A 15,225-nucleotide genomic window follows, 5' to 3' on the forward strand; every position below is an offset into this window, starting at 1 on the left:
GCCGTTTATTACTTATTACTTAAATATTTTCTTGTGTCCACCCATTAAAAATACACAGAGAACAACAGTCCGATATATGCGTTGCTATTTGTTCGTTTTGTGATGATGATGCTCACATTACTGTTTTTTGTTTTTACATCCTCGCCCATCGAACAACAGTCTTTCTGTTTAATTTTTTGCTGACAGGTTTCTGAAACATTATTCATGTTTGTTTTGCATGGGTGGGGTGTTGAGACACCTTGTGTCCTTACATGATGAATGGTTTAGTTTTCAATGTCCAAGGTAATATTTATATTTTAAATAGATGCACTTTTCCACCAAGCACACTTTATGATGGGGCGGACTTGAGATTGTGATGGGTTCATCCTTAATTATGGAGCCTCTGTCTTAAATATTTTACGCCACAGTTTGGCTGAAAGGTTTTCTGAGGACTTGTCTGCTTTCTTTGAGGCCATCTTCAGGAACCTTTGGAGTGAAATCAGCAAGGAAAGTGAGCCTGGTTGGTTTAAAGCATTCTTAAAATTTTAATAAACATACCCTTTTCTGGTACATTGTATTCTTCATAACATTAAATTAATATCCCTACCTGGAACCTTGAATACCTTGGACCACCCACCGAACTGCCCTACAACCTTGAGGTTCATGGACTACATGTAACATCCTAATGCTTCGCATCCTTTTTTTTTTTTTTTTAAGCTGCCCACTATTCTAACTCTTATTTACATCGTCATCTTTTTGAACCGTCCACGGTAATGTGTAGCACGCGCAGTGCTAGTTACATTCCTCTCAAATGCAACCTTGGACGTGGAATAATTGTTACAGAGATTTGAAAAGCACTGTGTTGCTATTAATCTAACCCTACTGCATTTTGTCCTATACCGATGAGGACTATGAGCAGATGATCCTATGGAAAACATGTTTCTTATGATAAGACTGCAATCTGCGTCATAGGTACTCAAGAGGCCCTTTACCTGTGGTAGTCAAGGCAAGGTACAGTATACATGTGCAAGACCTTCACCTCATTGCAAAAATGAATGTAACAGGTCTTGTACAAAACCTGCCAATTTGTCAACATTTCAGTGGATAACGCTGCACTGCAGCCTTCGTCAGTAAACCTTTGGTTGAGATGCCTTTCCTCCACACTACGTTTTCTTTGCATGGTTGCTGAAGTGTCACTGCAAAGGGTACATTTTAAGAAGTTTAATTAAAGCCGGTCAAATTCAGTGCTTGATGATACTGACTTTTAAAAAGTATGTTAATGATAACCTTAAATGTAAGACTGCAAATTATTGGATATGAAAGCCAACACAGTAGTGGAACATGACATGTAGTTTTTGAATGAATATTACGCTGTACTTTCCTTGCCATAAAAAGATTCCAAAAGATAGGTGTTTGAAAAATGTCTACAGCTTCTGCTCCCAGGCAAGCTTTAGCTTCATCCATCTCTGAAAGTTACTGTTATGAAGGCATATGATCTTTCCTTACACCCATGTGCCTGGTGTGATGTAGTGTATCGTGTTCCATGGCTGGTCTTTGATCCACGGTGGGGTCATTGGTCTGCGACTGCAAGTTGCCATGCGCATTAACGTGAACACCATCATTTGATTCAAGAGAAGGTTTGGTACCCTTGAGAACTGATAAAATACACGAGGCAGGTGAGCGCCACTTTCATTTTTTTGGCTTGTTTTGTATTAAGGCATGCCTAATATTATTTAACAGAGCTGCACTTAAGTGTTTGTGGCCTTTTGAATGCTTTCCGTTGTGCTGAACATTTCTTCAGACAGTCTTTCTAAACCTATTTTATTATGTCTTTCTGTAAAGCAAAATAAAATCATCACTAGATGAACAGCTACAAAAAACAGTAGCGATAGGGAGCCCTGGGGAGTTTAGAATCGCTGCCCTCATCATCTGTCCCTAATACTACTTGGGATGATGTTACCATATATTATGTGGGTTGCCCATGCTTTGAGACATCAGAGCTGGATGATCCTGTTACACCAGCTGTGTTTGGCTCCTTAGAATTTTTCCGGCACCATGCCCTACAACCACACTTGCCTAAATGCCCAAGGCTCCCTTCCACTCTCGCAGTGCAAACACAAATGTTGGGGCTTATGGCTGTGGATGTTCCTTTGCTTGTTTGTAACTGGCATTATCTTCTCCAACTCACAAAAAGCAGTTCAGCTGCTTGATAGTAAGTTCTTGTTAAATGGTTTACTGTTAATCTAAAAGGGAAAACCCCATTTAGGAGAAAATGCACTGGGGAATTGCTAGCTAAAAAAGAATATCATAAGGAAGGCTATGAATTCTTTATAAATGGAGTGCATTTGAATACTCCTGAACATCCAGGTCACCCCTGCATTTAAAAGTAGCAAGTGACATACTACTACCTGCAGAAATTATTTTTAAGAAGCCTGGCCCTGTAAAGGATATCACAGTAGTCATTGCAGCTCTGCATTGTGGTAGATGGAAGTCTTTTGGGTCAATTTCAGGAAATATTTTCTCTTCATGTTACTGAGCAGGTACAAGTGCATAGGAGAGGTAATTCCACAGTAGTGCCTAGTTCTTCAGTTAAATGCCTTTCTGAAAGTTTAATTGTTTACTTCTATTTTGGACCATTTTTTAATCTTCCATATCCCGAGTAAGCCTCCGAAGATCTTGGAAAGGATGGCACTCATTGTGCTTTGCAGTTTTCATCCAACTTATGTTCTCGTGAGCCTCCTGTGCTTGGTTATGATGGCATAAATAATCCATCTTTAAATGGTTCAGAGTCATATAATGCGAATTGATGTTGGCCAAAATGTGTGGTCCCACTTGTATTGTGTGTGATTGAACTTGATTTTTTGCTGTTTTTTGTATGCTTTATATATCTATTCAGTTCTTTTTCTGTGCTGACTTTGTTTTGTTGTTTTCCCCTCAACATTGGTGTAAAAGAGGTGTGTTTTCAAAGTGAAAATTTGAAGGGATAGATTTTGTTTAAAAAAATAAATAAACCAATAACTCTACATGCAACACCTCCCAACCCCAATCCAATTTGCCGTTGATACCCTATGCACTATTAATTGAAGGTAAAAGATGCCTACACATTTATACCATACCCTAGTTGTAGTTCAATGGACTTCCCTTGTATGCTTCCTGTCAACCTTCTTTTTCCGTCCTTCCATTTAAATAGATGTGAGCCCATGTTTTTGATTGTTCTGGGGATGTCCTACGTTGATGGCATTCTTTCAACTCATGAGAGAGAATAGTGACACTGATGGTCTCATGTGGAGCCTTATTTTTGTGGTCACGCAATGTTCTATTGGAGTAGCTTTAAAGAGCTTGGGCCTGAGAGACTGAGAGGTCACCCCCCTCTCCCACGAGGCCTGCCTTCAGTACAGCCTGTAACTTTTTATACCCTGTCACCTGCCCTTTGCTCTAAATCTGGATTGTGAAAAACACTTTCTCTTTTAGTAAAACATGTAGATTAATGTTTTGTGCATTTCCTACTGATTAGAACTACCAGCAGATTGATCATGTTGGTCACAAGCCTTTTTCCTGTCTATTGCGTGGCATGTTATTAGCCTGGATTAGGTTAAGGGGGGGGGGGGGGGGGGAGGTAGCAGAGGTGCAGCTCAATTTAAACATCCATGTTTGTTGACTATGTGCTGTCGTCATTCCGAGTTCATTCCCCTGGCTCATTGAAGTTCCACCCTAAACTATTTTGTTCATGGTACTACTGTGCTGAACAAGGCCTCTCGCATGATTTCTACATTTTGTTCTGCTGAGTTTACATTAGTAAAGGGGAGCAGAGGCTGAAGTTTACATAGAGGATAAACAGCAGGAGTGAAAAAGAAGTGGGCATGTAGAAGACAGACTTAAAGACCTCCTCCTCTGTGTTGGCAGAAGTAGGAATATTTGTCAAAATGTATTCAATTGAGTTACCAATACTACATAAATCTGATTAGCCACCCATACATTTTTCAAATAACTTAATATTTAAAACCCTTTTTAACAACATGAGGTGCACAACTGCTGGATCTAGGCTTGCCATTTAGAGAACAAAGCCCCCACTGCTGTGAATTCCTTATCTTCACGATTTTCAGGTTATGTGTGCCTGTTGCTAGACTGCCAGACTTGTCATTCCAAATTGCCACTGTACAGTAATGATGGAGGAGTGTGCCATTCTGTGGAGACCAACTTAATCCCCTTCACCGAAGTCCATTTTTGCCTGATCTGGTGCCTTTATAAAAAAAGAGAAACCAAGAATTCATAAATGCCCCTTTTGAAGAAATAATTCACTATGGCATACTAAATACAAGGTAACACCTCTCAATGCACTGCAGCCGGTCAGAGCTCTTGTAGGATGACCTCATAGACTGCTTTAGGCACAGGACTCACGTCAGTGAACGATTATAGCTCCAGATAACCTATGTATATAAAACGAGTTTTTCTATTGTGCCTGCTGTAAGATGTCAAGCAGACTTGCATGCCATCAAGAGGGGCTTATTGAAGTGTAAAAAGAAGAGGACTTCTACTAATATGCATTAATGTGGAAGGGGATAGGAGTTTGTTTATTTCTGGACCTCTAAAGCTTAAATTGGTCTCTGCAACTTGAGAATTCAAGATGGTCAGATCGGTCCTGGGTGCAGCAGCAATTCATGTGTATGATTAGAAAATACATGTTTGGATGGTGTGTTGGTCACTTCCTCTTTGGGTCACCCAGTGCACAGCCTTCGCCTAATGTAGGAGACGTCTTACTGCTTTAGTTGTATCAGTACTAATCCAAATCTTATCTACAGCAGCAAAGACACACTTATTGTTTGAGCTATCCTGAAACTAGCACATCTTTCTCCAGGAAGGAGTAGGGGTGCACAGAGCTTCATCCTCCACTTTCGGGGCAGTCTATTCATCTTGGTCCTGTAGTTTCTGTCTAGCCTCTTTTTAATTGGCCTTTTTACATCGATTTGCAGTTATTGGACAAGAGAGATTACAAGAGGAGCTAGTTCCCCAAAGGGCTCATTGGGCCTATCCAGAGACAGAGTATCCTTATTTTGTAGAACGTTAATCTTGCTCTAGTCTGGACTTGGAGAAACCTGTACTCCTATGGTTTCATTTCAGGGTCCTAGGTCTACTCATCTGCATAACTGATAAAAGTGTGGTTGTTTCAGGCTTCTTTTAGGCAAGTGGCCAGTAATCGAGGGAAGACAGCTGTCTAATATCCTAAATCAATGACAATCTTCATGATTCTCAAGACATTGTTCCTGCTCTTGTCCAAGAGGATTTTGATTCGGCCAGACACCGTTTCGTGTTTTGTTCATGAACCTATGGAAGTAGATTGGTAAAGGTCACAAGTCTGGAGATGGATAGACAATGCAGCCTCTTGCCATGCCCTACATAAATCGGGACTGAAATAATTTTGTTCGATTGCAACATGGGAACCCCACTGGTCTAACAAAATGTTGTTTATGCTTTTCCGTCTGCACAAATTATTCCAGAGCTGTTTGACAAATTCAGATGTAGCTTTCCTTATATCCAGATTGTTCATTCGTGTTCTCTGTTTCCGAGCTTGATCACTTGCTTCCCGATGCTCGGAGTAGTGTTTTTGGTCTGTCTGACTATTTAGCAGTAATGCAGTTCAATATTAAGTACTTTGCCGGGTTGCAGTTTAAGAGTAATCTGCCATGTGTTTGTTATTGAGCACTAAAGAAGCTTAATACACTCAGGCCTAGTTAATGGCGTTCTGTTACACCTCAGTGATGAGGGTAATCAAGTTAATTCACTTGCTTCTGATCCAGTAATAAACAGGAGAAGCTCAATATATTTTTTGTTCATAGAAGATTTTAGTTACTATTCCGATGGCAACATTCTGTTGCCATCTTAATATTGTGGTAGATATTGTTTCTGAACCCAGTTTGAACATACAGCAACCTTTCTTATTACCTGACATTGTGGAAGCTAGCTTTTCTATGTGCTAATGGGCGGAGACATTTTTTGTCTTATTAGTGCTAATTGAGAAATATCTTGTTATCTTGACGAGTACAAGAATAATTTACAGTATAGCAGTCATGAGGTATGTTGCATTGCTTTTTCCCATAGGCCCCATTCTTCTTGGGCATAGAGATGACGTCAGGACTCCAAAGAGATTTGTAGTCTTATTGGGTTTGGTCTCAACTAATAAGCTTTATCAGTAATGAAGACCACAACCCTGCCAGCTTTGTCTATTAAGCCATAGTTGAATAGCCTCTTTGACATCTAAGTCCCATTTCATTTGGGTGCTTTTCATCTGAAGGTCACACGTGATTGTCTGATCAGAAATGTCAACAGAGATGTGAGCTCGTTGACACCATTCTTACTTTCCCACCTGAGTAACTGACCCCCCCTCCACTTATTTTCTTCAAGCTCTGCTCTCTAAATGAAAGTTTAGAAGTGGGCATGGAGCTTTGGCAGATGGTACTTAATGTAATAGCATCCCCACTTCCATGAGGTGTCTCCCTGGGCACAGGTCAAAAAGCTGAAAGACAGCTGTTTAATTCTTCAAGGAACGCACTTCTCAACTGGTTCTTTTCCAAAATGTTCTTAATTATTTATTTTCACAATAATTCATTTGTGTTAAAAAAGTCATTTCCTAAAATGCAATGTTTCTGGGTTAATCAATCCAACATCTTGTTGTCCGTTCCAATGCATTTCGGCTAAAAGCCTTCATCAGGGAAATGTCTATAAGAATCAAAATTAATAAGTGTACAGAATGGGGAATACACATCTGAATTAATATCACCACCACACCATAAAGATGTCTCAAAGGGTGCCTAATGAGTCATGCGGATTATTCACCAATCTATGTCTATTCCGAAGTTTATTAAGTCTTGGTGCCTGTTAAAGATCATGGCGTGCCGCTAATATTAATGTGATTCGTTTATAGTTTGTGACTTCTGGTGTTCTATAAGTCGGAATACCTAGTTAGTGTATCGGTTATGTTATCGTGAATGACATGCGTCTGATTACAGTTAAACATAGAGTGCTCAGTTAGAGCAGGAGCTCAATGGATGAGTTCATTCAAAATTAGCTAAATTATTTCTCTCAAACGTAGTTACCAAATTAGTGTTGGACGTCCTTGATTCGAGATTGGTAAAATTGCCTTTTAAAAAAAAGAAAAAAGATGCATGAAACCGCTGCTACTCAAGAACTGTTGAGTCACCTTCATAAATACAATGCCAATTAGTTTATAACTATTTCACGGTCCTGCTTTTAAAATTATTTTGCATCAGTATCTGACCCTGTGAGTATCCTTGATGAGCGTCAAGGGCTTGACTGCGGCATATGTCTTCGTGGTATCTGTGAAGTCATTTATTGTTGTAAGTACTTCCGAAATGGCTGGTATTTGTGCTCCTTCAAGCCATACTCTCTCTGTTACTAGTAACCACAAGCCCTTTGCTGATAAGACGACTTTGTAAATGCAGAAGTAAAAAAGTAGAACCAGTCATTTTTGCCTCAACGAGTTTTGCAGCTCCTGCGTTTTATAATGTCTGACCAGTCTGAAAGCACGTTCAGCTTGGGGGGTTCGAATTGAGCATCCTAAAGCATGAGCAGTGCAGCTAGTTTTAGTAGTCCTCTTTTTTTTTTTTTTTTTTTTTTGTTTACCCCGGCCAGATGTTAATATTGAAATTGGACTTATTTTTTTTCTGCAGAGTTATCGATATGTTAACTACAAAGATACCCTGAACTTATCATATTATGATGTTGCCTTTGAGAGGAAGACCTATACTCATTTTGAGTACTCTGTAAATGGTTAGTCCCTTCAAAAGCAGAAATTCGGTATTTCACCTCAAGCATGCAGTTTAGAAATTCTACATTTATATTAAAATGCAAGTTTAATAGCTGTGGGGTCTGCAGGAAAAAAAGCTGTGAACTTTTTTTTATATGAGGGTGCCGGACAAGCTCTGCTATTAAAATGGTCTTCTTTCGTGTCCCAATTTAGAATCCTGTTGGTGCAGTTTGGATCACATAACTTTGTTGTTTTAAAATTGAAGGACTCGCAGACCACTTCTTTGACACATCAAATGTTGTTTTAAATGTTTTGTTCCCCGTGGCAAGATCCTCGAGCCTGTCAGACTGACATTGCACCCCAAACTCCACCTTCCATAGGTTTGTGTATTATACAGACACTGATACTTATTTATCATACCCAAAAATATCTCAATGCATATCTTATTTCAATGCATTTTGGCATCCTTATTCAGTGCATTGAAATATTAATATAAAATGTAAGCAGTTCACTGTCCACCATATTGACCATGCATAATTCTCATCGAAATGTCATGCATAGAGGTATATTAAAATGGGTCCTGATACTTGTAGGCTTGAGGAAATGGTGTGGATACACTAACCTGTAGACCATCTAATTGCTTTTGTCCCGAGTCAAAGGTTTCATGTCCGAGAAGAAAATGGGAGCTCGGGTAGTGAGTTGGGTAGGATGTTGGTGTGTTTTTATGCAGCCTCATCTGATAGATTTGGGAAAGATATTATTCTTTGTATTATATCTGGATCTGAATCAGAGCTGCCACCATTTCAGATATTAAAATGTGGAAACCACCCGGTTCAAATTCCCGGCTTTTATGTGACACTTCATCAATGCACTTTTGACCAGTAGGAGCTGAAAATTCGTAAATGAGCACAGACAAGACCGTTCTATAGGGGCTTGTGTGTAATTGTGAAAAAAAGCTTTCAGGGATATGCACCTTGCTCTTTCTTTCTTTTGCTGTGCATAGTCACAATCTTTAATAAACTACTCTGTGAAGACTGACAATTTAGGCAACTTAATGAATTTCTACAGTGGTTCTGAGTTCTGTCCTAGTTGCCAAGACAAATGATTTAGCCTAGCTACACAGATCCTCAATGGGCTATTGATTAGTCTGTTTTGTAAGGGTTACCTACAAGACTGACTCTCAACAATACTAACTTGACATTAAGCTAAATTACTGATATGCATTAGAGTGAGGCAAATACGACATTGGAGAACCCTGGTGTAGATGAAGCAGAGAATTACAAATGTTACTTTTTTCTTGATGTGCCATTGAATAACTGAGTAGAGGGCTATAGTTATTGTCTTTCTAAAAGTAAGCACGGTTGTACTCCATGACTTTAGATTTAACCAACATGGCCATCTTTTGTTTAGGTTGCAAACCTGCATTTTCGCAGTACTACATTTTATAGGAAAATAAACAATGCTAAATTCTGTCTGTATACTTAGTTTCTACATAGAGCCTACCCACTGTTAGCTCGTTTCTTGAAGATCTTCAATTAGTGAATATTGATAGTGGGAGAGAACATTGTGAGCATTCATAGATGATTTTACCCTATTTGCTAAAGTGGTCATTTAATGAACATGGCCTAGTGACCTGCTTTGCTTTCTCAATTATATCTGCATATTGGGTTTTTCAATGTCCTTGATCTCACCTATGTTGTGACTCGGGACACCCCTTGTCTAATTGTTGTCATACCCTACAATTCTTTAGCACCCTCTTATTTTTTTCTTTGAGATGGACTGCTGGCCAGAACATCCTCTCTGCTATCTTTCGCTACACAAGTCCATAGGAATCAACAGTTGTTCAGATAAACAATTTCTGCGCTTCCACTTGAGCTCATGTCTACGATATGCCCCCTTGTAACACTGACCAATAAAATTCAGTGTATTTCGATTTTGCCATTCTTCAGAGGAATCTTGTTTCATTTGTCAAAGTATATTAAAGCTACAACAAACCAAGCAGTTGTCTAATGTTGCCAGGCGCTGAAATGGTATGTCTGTTTTGCAGGGCAAGTCCGGTGGCCAAAATGAGTGCAGTGCATCAAAGGCACATTACAATTGTGCTGCAGCCTATGAAGCATAGGCGTCTATAATCCCAGGCATTTGTTACATTACTGGTACTCCCCCAGAGATGTCAGATTTTTGCAGCTCCGAATTTAATGGGGTTATGGAGTTTTTCAGTACCATGCAGACTAGTACAATCTAGTTTTAATGATTTGCTTATAAATAGAGCTACCTGGAACGCAGTGGTGGTGGCTGGATTTCGCCTTTGTGCATTTTGCGTGTGGCCTAGTGATTGGACCATGATTAATTAATGCTGTTCATGATACAGATGCATCCGCGTGTTTTGCAACTTTTTCCCATGAGTTTTCAGGCAAGCTATAAAACTGCTCAATCGACCACAGTGCTTGTCTTGGACATAGGCATGCCAAACATTTCTGTGAAAGAGTACCGATTGAAGATGAACTCGTGGAACCAATTGAAGATGAACTTGATTGTTTCATCAAAGCAAGAAAAAACATTACTTTAGAAAAGCATTACCAGCCACAGGTTTCGATCGTTTAACCGTCGGACCCTAAATGAGTTGTAGGTAATAAAATTCCCCGCACCCGTGCTAAGCCTGGAATTAAAGGTTCATCCCCTTGTTGGGGAGAGAACCACGGAACAGAGTTTTCCAAATCAGTTTCCTCTTTTGTTTGTGGAAGGCAGTGCTATGACGTATTAGAAAGGGTCTGTGCTGTAATAGTGACTTGTGGTGGCACGTGTTGTATGAAGGTTTGAATTTTATAACGTTTTTTTTTTTTTAAATCCAGTGAGCGGCTACTAGGGAGCAGCAAGAGATCATTGAATAGATCCCTGGGCAATTCAAGAAGGGAGAGAAAAGTAAAAAGAAATAAAGCAAACATACAACATTTAACGCCACATCTCTTTCTGCATGTTGTCTGTTTCTACGGAACCAAACTAACCTGCAAAATGTTATGCATTGCATTGTAAGCTTATATTAGAAAGCCCAAGCGGAACATTTGTCATACAGTTGATTCGTGTGCATGTGCGGTGTTATACAGTCTTTCAGATGTGCATGTGGCTGTCAAATGCAGGACATATTATGGTTTTTTCAGGGCCCTTGTATTGTTCATTGACACAAAAGGGGTCAGGGTTCACAAGAGTCAAAAAGGTGTAGTAGCAATGATACTGAATTCTACTTTCAGGTTGTGATCAAACTCTGCAGAACATGCACATAACTTTGGTCAATGTTCAGTTTCCAAGATATGTAACTGTTTGTTCTGAACCGCAGCATGTTGTGTGCGCGCATCCTTCCCATAACCTCTTTGGAGGGTCCCTCATTCATTTTACCTCCTTTCACTCCTTTGTGCTGTCCTGCAATGACTGCTGCCCTTCATGTCTGTCCTGCATCCCTCTTGTCCAGTGTCCTTTTTCGGCCTAATCTCTCTCTCCTTTTTCTCTCTCCTTTCCCCCCCTCTGCTCTCGTGTAGGCCTCTCCAAAGATGGCAGTAGTGAGAATATTGATTCTCTTGAGGAAGTGCTTAACATACTAGCGGAGGAAAGCTCTGACTGGTTTTATGGCTTCCTCTCGTTTCTCTATGATGTAATGACTCCTTTTGAGATCCTAGACGAGGAGGAGAGCGAAGCCGCAGACGACGTTGATGGTACGTCACAGAATGAAGGGGTTCAGGGGAAAAAGACATGCGTCATTTTGGATTTGCAGAACCAGTAGCCGCGTGTTTTGCCCTCGGTTCATTCGCTGGTGTGTGAACCTGTTCGAGCTGCCTTCACCGTTGGCGTATGGGGAGCTTTATGGTTGCACCGTGTGGAAAATATCCTTCACATTTCAGTGGACAATGCTAACTAACTCTGAACACGAAGCCATCTGGCATTAGTGACATGCTGCCTTGAGCAATGGGGGACAGGGACATTACACAGTTGTGCAATGCGAGTCAGCAAATCATGTGGGCTAATTGCCTCATTGGTGTTGTAAGTTCCTGTGTGGTTTTGCTTCTGTTTGTGCATTAAGGGCACTAAACATAAGCAACTAATAACTGTAACGGGGTGAACTGATTCTAACTAACTCCTGTTTGTATTCACAAACCCTACCACATTTTACCTTGGTTTCATCAACAGTATTCTGGTGCGGTTTGACAAGCCATTTAAATGTTGCAGACCAGTTCCTTCAGGAGCTCGCCTCACCATGTACAAAGTATTTATGTAAAGAGCATTAAGTCTGAGATTACATGTGGCATGTGAACACACTTTATGCTGTTTTGTTATTCATGTAGTGTAAGCAGGTAACCATTGCAAATGTGTGCACTGCAGGAAGTGGCTGAAGATTTATTTCATGTTACATAAAAAGAGCCAAAAAAATACGCTTTCATGACGGTTAGCACATTGTTTTATGCAGACCGTGGTGAACGTTTGCTCTTAAAGGATATGATTTGAAAGTTCTTTCAGAATACCATTACACATAAATACAGAAATACACGAATAGGACGGCATGTGTTTTTTTTTTTTCTTCATTGTTTGAGTTTGATTAGGAAGTTCTAACCAACCCTTTTTGGCCATTGCACTATAAGAGCTGAAAGTTAACCCTAGGCTGCCGCCTATATTTCTTTCTCTCTGCTAATCTCTGACAAGGCTCCAAGTAGACACTCCCATCAGTTCGTGTCTTCTCTCATGCTGCACATAAAATATCATTGCATTGGTCTTGAAACGTCCGAGACTAGCAAGGAGGGAGAACGCTAGTAGCTGGCAAGTATTTGTTTTGCTGCAGTTGTTTGAAGAAGTCTCTAGATTTCGGGATTTAGATATTTTATTCCAATCAATTCCCAAACGGATTTGGGTAAATATTTTCCTCTGATATAAAGGTTCGTACAGGTATTAACAGGGGAGACCAGACAGACATGTGTTCCAGGAATGTGCTCACGTCCTGTATTTACTTACTTTTGATATAGTAGCTCCAGTTTGTGCGTGGGCACATTTTCTTTGGAATATTTATTTCATGTCTTTTTCCCATGTGAGCGCATTCAGTGCTCTCCGTTTGTTTCATTTGGCACCAATGAATGGGAATGCTGGATCCATCCACGTCCTTCGAATGTGCATCTGAGTGACCCGCTCACGTAGAGTTAAGATGCTGAACGTATTTTGGTATGATCTGAAATCCAAGCACAATGTCACTGCAGATGCTGGGCACTCTGAGCCACAGGCAAGTGGAGCGACTCACCATGGTCACACAGTAACCGGGTGCTGACGTGAAGTATTGATTTTGCACCATGTGGAGGGCATTCTAAAGAAGCCCACTTTCAGCCTCCTGACTTAACAGAAAGGCATGCATAATGCTCTCTAAAGTCTGCATAACAAGTAATTAAAATGCATGGAAATGAGAGTATGAACTATATGTAATTATTTGTTAGTGTCCTGGAGGTACATGAAAAGGTACACCTTGATATTCTGATAAATACTTATTTTACGAAGGGTAATGGCTCGCTCGCAGTCGAATGCAGGTTAAGTTTATAGATTGTTTTTGGTTAACTGATTGTATAAGAGAATAGTAAACTGCAGTGTTTACAGGGGCCACAAAGAATGGCTATTCAACCTAGCTTTGCTAGTATTTAGCGGCTATTACATGGGATTTTTGATTACATTATATTGGACTGCTAAAAAAAAAAGGTACATTGCCTGATTAACAAACTGTGCTGCCAGACTCAGGAATGATGATTGCATGAACCAAAGTTTGGTTGAAGGACTAACACGTTTGTGATTACTTATGCAAAGGATATTTTTTGGATTGTACTGGAAAGCCTGTTTTGTTGCTTCTAAAAACTCCTGTATAGAGGTTGACATAATCTTGTCATTAAGTACATTCTCCTTTCTTTTAATTGGCTTTTTAAAATGTGGCAAAAAGAATCCCCAAACAAAATTCCAACAGTATGCAAATGAAGCCTGATGTTTTCTTTATCTTGGAAGAAATATTTTAACTTCCAGTATGTGTTTTCCATGGATCCACTCTTAAAAATGTTTCATAATTCTCTCCCAAGTGCTCTAATATTTTGGACAGTGTGTAGAGTAAAAAAAATAAGATACTAAACCACAAAATGTAGAGTCACATCACAGCATAGATAGGCTTGTTTTGATTGCAGAATACGAGTCAACCAAACCTTTCTCCCCACCTATAGAAAAGGACACTAAATTCATGCTCGCTTCTAGGCGGTTTTTTTGGTTTTTTTAATAACGGATATTACTACCCTTTTTACCTTTGATCAAACTCCCTGTTCACACCACCTCCCCAATATTTTATCATATTCCCGGAACACCAGTATGACTAAAATTGCATTTCTAGTCATGACTGGATGAGTGGGCTTTGAAGTGTACTTGGAGTTGCTTGTGCTCGGTGTGAACTTTCTCACTATATTCCTGTCTCGTTGAACACAAAGGCCCAAGTATATTGGGCAACACTCTTTACTACAGTATTAAGATAGGGAACAAGGTAGAGTTTGGATTTAAGTAAGATTTCCAGTTTCCTTACATATAGCAGACTGTTGCTGCTAGCCTGCGGAGGTGTGCGGTGTAGTGGGGAAAGGGGAGGAAGGAAACTAGGTGGGCCACTGGAATGACTCTGACCTGGGTTCTGAACCTTCCAAAAACATGTCTGCCTTTGCTCTGTTACGGAATTGGAAACTTTTTTTATCCCTCAAAATAGGCGTGTGTCCAAGTGAAGATGGTGGCCTGATTTGTTGGAATGTTTCTAAGATGTAGTGCATTTGCGTGTCAGCGATCATTTTAGGTACACCTGAGACTGCTGTAACAGCTGTACAAATCGTTATACATATAGCGGTGGAAAAGCTAAAGGAAAGCTCTGCATTGCTCCATGTGACGCATTCTGCTGTAATGATCCCTTTGGTTTCAACACGTTTGTCGCAAGTACCAGTTTCATTCTAGCCATATCCACTGACTCCAGTGTATTTACTATCTAACCTTCTAACCAGCATATCCTAATCTTTGGTGTTGTGGGTGGCTGAGAGTGCAAGCAACATTAGAGCTTTGGTCTTGCTTTTTCCAAGGACGGCATTGGTTCTTCTCAGTTATGAGCCCCAGAGGTTTCAATGCCTCTCGGTTGCCAACTGGAGATTTTGAAGAACAAATTTTAGTGCATTGTATTTTTGTAACTGCGTTATAACCTCTCATTCCATGATCTTTCTGGGTTGTGATAAATTGGACATTGGCCAGTAGCTTGTCAAGATGTTTGAGTCAGTTTCTTCAGCAGGGGCGTAATGGTGGTGTGTGCGCAAATCTGGAGAAACAGTGCCTTAATCATTACTAATAGTTTTACCTTAAAAGAAGTGAGGGCTTCTTAGTAGATTTTGTACCTCCTTTTTAGTTTTCTGATTCTTAGAGGACCAAGGTTGTAGGTGCAAAAAATATTAAGATAATCA

General features: G+C 40.0%; 2 protein-coding genes across 9 annotated transcripts in view; both read left to right on the forward strand.

Moving 5' to 3' along the window:
* ASPH (aspartate beta-hydroxylase) overlaps window positions 1-15,225 on the forward strand; it is a 675,802-nt gene that overhangs the window by 93,074 nt on the left and 567,503 nt on the right. The window lies entirely within an intron of this gene.
* LOC146831277 (uncharacterized) overlaps window positions 59-15,225 on the forward strand; it is a 57,052-nt gene continuing 41,885 nt past the window's right edge. The window contains exons 1-2 of the mRNA XM_085605553.1: window positions 59-1,655; window positions 11,275-11,448. Of these exons, the coding sequence (XP_085461679.1) occupies window positions 11,391-11,448 (58 nt within the window). The 5' untranslated portion in view covers window positions 59-1,655; window positions 11,275-11,390. The remainder of the gene's footprint in view (window positions 1,656-11,274; window positions 11,449-15,225) is intronic.

The sequence above is a fragment of the Triturus cristatus genome, chromosome 5_1 (genome assembly GCF_964204655.1).
Source record: "Triturus cristatus chromosome 5_1, aTriCri1.1, whole genome shotgun sequence".
NCBI lineage: Eukaryota > Metazoa > Chordata > Amphibia > Caudata > Salamandridae > Triturus > Triturus cristatus.